The 6,013-nt window shown below is 36.9% G+C and overlaps 1 protein-coding gene across 1 annotated transcript in view; it reads left to right on the top strand.

The window, feature by feature from the left end:
* PABIR2 (PABIR family member 2) overlaps nt 1–5,872 on the top strand; it is a 23,132-nt gene extending 17,260 nt beyond the window's left edge. Inside the window, 1 exon segment of the mRNA XM_017861155.1 lies at nt 3,459–5,872. Within this exon segment, the coding sequence (XP_017716644.1) occupies nt 3,459–3,603 (145 nt within the window). The 3' untranslated portion in view covers nt 3,604–5,872.
* Nucleotides 5,873–6,013: the final 141 nt, after the last annotated feature.

Below are 6,013 nucleotides of genomic sequence, written 5' to 3'. Positions count from 1 at the left end.
AAAAAAAAAAAAAAAACACTCCTGTCCTCAGCATGACTGCGGACTGATATTTAAATATGTGATCTCAAAAACTTAGAGGTTATTCAGAAGGATAATACTAGGACCCTTAAGGTAAGATAGTAGAGACCAGAGAACATGCCATATATATCAGTTTAACCCACAGCAAGGGGTGTGGGGATGCCCTACAGTCATACCTTATACCAAAATCTGTGCTAGGCTTGATAGGACTGTGACTAATTTCTAATGCATTTACCTGCCTGTCATTAATCTGATAGGACCCAGCTTATTGACTAGACAAGGCACCAAGTGGCTCAGCCAGATGGGGTGATGGCATGAATCACACTGGACATCCTACCTTTGTTATTACTTTATCATTGGACTGCTTTAATGAGTCACTCATACTTCATCCTTAGTTTTTCTAGACAGAGGGCATTACCTTAAGTCATCAGTACTTTTGGTTGTGTGGTTCAAATATTGCCTCAATATGTATATTCAGTGGCTGGAACGCATTCGTTCGGTTTTGATTCAGGGATTCCTATGTCCAATTTGAATTGTCTAGATCCTTTTTTACTGTTGTCTGGCTTTCGGCCATTAGTGTAAGTAAGGTTCATTAGCACTTCCATCAGGGCTTAAGCTAGGAAAGAAAGAAGAGATGAACTCAAATTAGTCCAGACCTCGTTGCTTTTAGAAGCTCTGGTAGAAGAGTTAATAGTAGACTCTGTGAAAATTACTTTTGTGCAGTGATGTTGCTGTGGGTTAAAAAATCATGTAAGTTTACTTGACATGGATAGAATAACAATGAGTGATTTGTGACGTGAAGTCTCTGCTTCCATGACCATGAGTAGTTGTGCCAGATTAATTCAAATGGAAACTAGATTTTAGTTAAGTGAAAATGTCTGGTTAAAGATTTACCAAGTTCTGAATCTAAATTGCAGTGGAGACTAAATGTAAGTGTGCTATTTTCTGTTAATTAACAAAATTATATACATTTATATTTTAATAATAGGGAAGACATTCTGAGATGAAATATTCAGGGCTTTTTTTTTTTCTGCTTCTCCATTAGCTTATGTCTCTTAAGGTAAATCAGCAGTGTTAGAAGCCAGATTTCACTGCATGAGTCCTGTTGTGTGTTTTTGAATGAATACAGGATTCACCCAAGCAAGCAGGCCTTATTACAAATGGAATCTTTTAACCCAGGGCTCACCGTAAGTCTGGTGGTTGGAATAAAGAATTCTTTATTTATATTCAGATTATCTGCTTGGTGGCCAAGTTTTAATCTAAGCCCATTTCTTCCTGCCAAGTAGCATAGAGCGTGTCCTTCGGCTGCCCGGCCAATATGTGCTTTAGGAAAGTAAATTCATTTTAATATTAGTCTAGGCAAAAACCTGCAGGAGGAAAAATCGCTTATGTTCCAAAGGCAAATAGAAAGGTCTTTTGATTTTCCAATGCCTTGGATTATCTGTGCAACTTTCTTTCAGTAGTTTGAGTAATTCATATTTTAGATCCATTTTGCCGTTTGGTTGAAAAAATATCGGAGCCAGCTAAAATTTCCAAACTTCTTACTTAAAAGTGGTATTATTAATGATGCATTTGACAGCAGTGAGTGTAGAGTAGGAGTAGTGTGGAATATACTGTTTCCATTTTTACTTTTACTTTTCTGAAGCCTATTTGTAATCTGTCTCCACCTAAAAACAATCCACAAACAAGAGAATGAAATGACATTTCAAAGAAAAGTAGACGAGTAGAGAAGCAAGGGTGGGGGTGATATATTTCATTGAGGGTAGTACAGGGCCCAGAAACTTTCTAATGTACCATAGATTACTTTTAACACTAGAAATACATTAACTTGGAAATTCAGAAAAATGATAATATTAAAGACTCCTAACATTTTCGGCTCAGCATGTTAGACTGGAATGGGCCTTTTCAAAGGAGCTAGTGACCAAAGTTAAAACTAGAACACATGTTTCCTGATTTCCATAATTCCTTCTCCAATTCTGTGCTTTTTTCCTTTTCAAAAATAAAAAGTGTCTGTGTAAATTCTAAAACTGCCCAATTACCTCTCCCGCTTTGTCTGTCACTGTGTTTTCTTCACTCTCTATACCCCAGCCACAATAGTCTGTTTTTGTTTGGTTCCTAGAACTACCCTTGCTTCCTCCCAAGTCTTAACTAGTTAATGCCTGCCCATCCTTCAGATGATAGCAAATATCATCTCTGGGGAACCTTTTCTCATTCCTCCGAATTAGATTAGGTTACCCATGTTATATATTCTCATAGCCCCTTGTATCTTTCCTTTATCACTTTTATTGCAAATTATAATTACATATTTATTAGCATGGTTATTTAAATGTCTGTCTCCTGCACAATACTGTAAATTCAATGAGGGCTGGGACCACGTCTGTTTTAAACACCGTATTTCTAATATCTAGTGTGCTTCCTGCACTTGGCAGACAGTAAATATTAGAATAAGTGAATGATTGAATTCAGGGCAAATATAAAGCATAGATCTTATTATTGGATTGATGGAAATCAAAGCCAGAAAGGCAGCTTGATGCCAGACTGAAAAAGGCTCTCAGTTCCCCGCTGAAGTATGGAGCCAGATTCATGAGTCAGGCGAGGTTGATGGTTGGGAACAGTGAGCCCCTGGGCTGGATAGGGAAGGAATCCCTGGGCTGGGTATAGAGGTGCTTGATGTCCAGATCTGGAGTTTTACTGGAAGGATAGGAACAGGTGCCAGTTGTCAGGATAAAGAGGCAACAGACAATGGGTACTGAGACCATGAGTGTAGATTATTCATTGTAGAAGCTTAACTGGAGAATAACTGAAGGGATCAAAGAAAGGGACTCTTCTAGAAATTGACCTTTGGGTTTTGAAAGCAAGAAGAAAGGAAACAGTGTAAGGAATTATAAATCGCATAGAATTGGAGGGGAAACCATTTAAAATGTGTTTGAATTGAAGGCCCTTTGGGACTGGGAAAGTGATCAACTCTAGGGGAGTTGAAAGACTTTGTTTTAGAATAGAGGAACTATGAGGCAGTGTACTTCATCGAACACCTCTGATAGTCCGAGTATGGTTACCTCAGTAAGTAACTACTCCTCTTGCTCCAAGCCTGATGGGAAGATAAAAAGATAAACATAAGGATAGAAATTTCTTGAGCTGAAGTGAAGTGAAGGAACTCCCTCCCAAAAACCATGGCATGTCAAGAGGAACGTTTATTGTAGGTTGGATGGTCTGATGCCTCCAGGGGGGACAATCAAATGATACAGGACCTCGAAGAGTCTTACTTTGGATTTTTGTAGCTTTATAATGTAGTATATTATGTAGTTCATTGCTGTGGCTTTATGCTTTTTTATTATTTACAAGTGATCTACTGATTTGTGAGCTCTTGAAACTGTGTCATTGCATGTTACGTTTACCCTGATAGTTGCATTTGCTTATAATTCTTTTTGCTTTGTCTTCAGTTCAGATATTTTGGATGGCAGTAGTAGCAGCAGTGGCTTATCCTCAGACCCGCTGGCTAAAGGCAGCGCTACCACAGAGTCTCCAGTAGCATGCTCCAATTCATGCTCTTCGTTCATCTTGATGGATGATCTCTCACCCAAGTGACTTAACCATTTCTGATTCAACGTTTTAACTGCTGTTTCCTACATAAAATGTTTAGTGGGGAACGCAGAGAACTTTGATCCATAATGAGGATTAAAGTTTTACAGATTTCACCCATTCTGATGCTATTATTACTCTTTGGCATCTCTCTTCTCCAAATTTCAATTTTGTGAGCCTAATGACCTTAGCTAATAATCTGGTTTTGCTGATCTCATTTTGGATTTAGTGATTAAATCTCAACTGCTCATTTTTGATTGCTTAGAGGAATTTTTTTTCTTAGTGCCTCAACACCTATTTTGAGTTTATACATTTAAGAAAGGCACTGATACGTATTGCCTTTAATGGTTCTTTTCCGCAGCAGTGATATGACAGATTTGATCAGAAATTCTCTTGCTTGAGAGATTTTTTTTTTTGTTCTTCATTGACTACATAGTTTCAAATCTCTATTTCATGATATATAAATTGCTTTTAATTATATTAAATTTTATTTTCTGCATCAGCTTAAAGTACATTATTTTGTTTCCCTTTCCTGTTTGAGCCGCTTATGCCATTTCTCACAGAGGGGAAGAAATACATAGTTGCTTTCATTACCCTTATTGCTTCTTTGCTGTTGGGGTGTGTGAAGTGAGCATTGATTTTAGTGCTGAGAATGTAAATGGACTTACAGGATGCTTGGATTAGTCACCACAGGTTCTTATGACTTTGCTACCACAGTTGATATATTTCTCCTCAAACCTGTTGCCCTAAGGAATATATAAAATATTGTTGATATTTCTAGGTGGTGTTATCAAGGAGAAGAAATTCCTGCCTTGACCCGATGTGTGGAGCATCTACAAATGAATGAATAGTTATTTACACACAAACCACTGTGTACAAAAGCGTCCATGGAGCTGTCAGTGTCTCGGGTGGCATTATGAGGCCTCAGGTGCCTTGGGGTACATTGTCATGCTATAAGGGATGTATATCATAAGGTATGGTGGAAGAGGGGCCTTATGTGTATGATTGCCACATACTGTTTCTGTTGCTGCTTTTTTTCCGATTCCTTTTTGTCATTGGATTTGTTTGTTTTGTCATGTGGTGAATGGTGTTTCAGTTAATTGTGTTGCCGCCAGAATCAGAATCCAGTTCTTGTTCATACTGCCTTATAGTTATTGTGTTGCCACCAGAATCAGAATCCAGTTCTTGTTCATACTGCCTTGTAGTGAGGGCAGTTTAATATCTACAAAGAAGCTTTTAGGAGCTGAAGAAGTCAATGTGATTGTGCGTTCTGCTTTTAAGAAGCTGTTTCAGCTATGAACTGTGTACATGCTATAAGTGTGAAGTACCATAAGTTATTTAATTTTTAAAAGAGGAAACTCCTGAGTGAGCTGTTTAAGAAATCTGAGTGTAATCTATTGTTACGTTATTTATAACTAGGTAAAATTGTCTGTCGTGATAGATTTCTTTTAATGTTCAGATATTGTGGTTGGGTTGTCTATATTTAATATGCAGATTTGCCTGCTGGAATCATCATAATCCATTTTAAAGTGAATGTAAGAAATGAAAACTACTGCATTTGTGTCTTTTGAAGGCAAAGATCCTTGGATTTTAAAGGAAGATTATGTGCTTTGAAGGCACTCAGAGACTGGTAATAGCATATGGCTTGAAGGGAAACCCATTCTCTTTCAATTACAAGAGAGCATCACTTAGCGTGCAGTAGTTCTGTTATAGCATCCGATGTGTCCTTTATTTTAAATTGTAACCATAACAGCCACTAATGGCTTTATTTCTTGTATTGCTCTCATCTGGGAAAAGTCTACTTCTTCAAACGTAACATAAATATATCTATTATGAAGCTTGTCCCCTAGTATGCCATTATAAAGAAAAAATTCTTCGATGGTATGCAGTGTATCTATTCTGTTTGTAAAGGATCATGTCAAAATGTTCTGCCTCTATAATGATAATAGATGGTTTTGTCTTTCAGGAGATTTATCCACCTACTGTCTTCTTTGCCTTAAAGGGACACTTGGCCATCATTTTTAGACTCAAACTTAACACTGTTAAGAAATAACTGAAATATGATGGTACTTACATTAATTTTTGAAATTCAATGGTGGGATAGAATTAGGTCAGGAAATGGAAATTGTTCCAATGGTGTGAGAACTAGGAGATAAGATGATTCACTTTATTATTTAAACCAAGCTTCATTTTTAGTTTTTGTTGTTTAAATGAACTGGAAAGTTAAGTTTTTGCAGGGATTGTTTTGAAATAAAGAGATACGCTAACTCACAGATGAACTTTGTTGATAAGACCCCTTTATTTTTATATAAAGTCTAATATTTGAAAAGTGATTGTTATAAAGTAAAATTCTCTCTTCCTATTCTAATATATATCATATATTTCAGGCTTCTATTTGAAAACAGGTATAAGAGAT

Source organism: Rhinopithecus bieti, unplaced genomic scaffold, assembly GCF_001698545.2.
Source record: "Rhinopithecus bieti isolate Rb0 unplaced genomic scaffold, ASM169854v2 scaffold_60420, whole genome shotgun sequence".
In the NCBI taxonomy this organism is placed as follows: Eukaryota; Metazoa; Chordata; class Mammalia; order Primates; family Cercopithecidae; genus Rhinopithecus; species Rhinopithecus bieti.
This window is presented reverse-complemented; position numbering and strand designations above follow the sequence as displayed.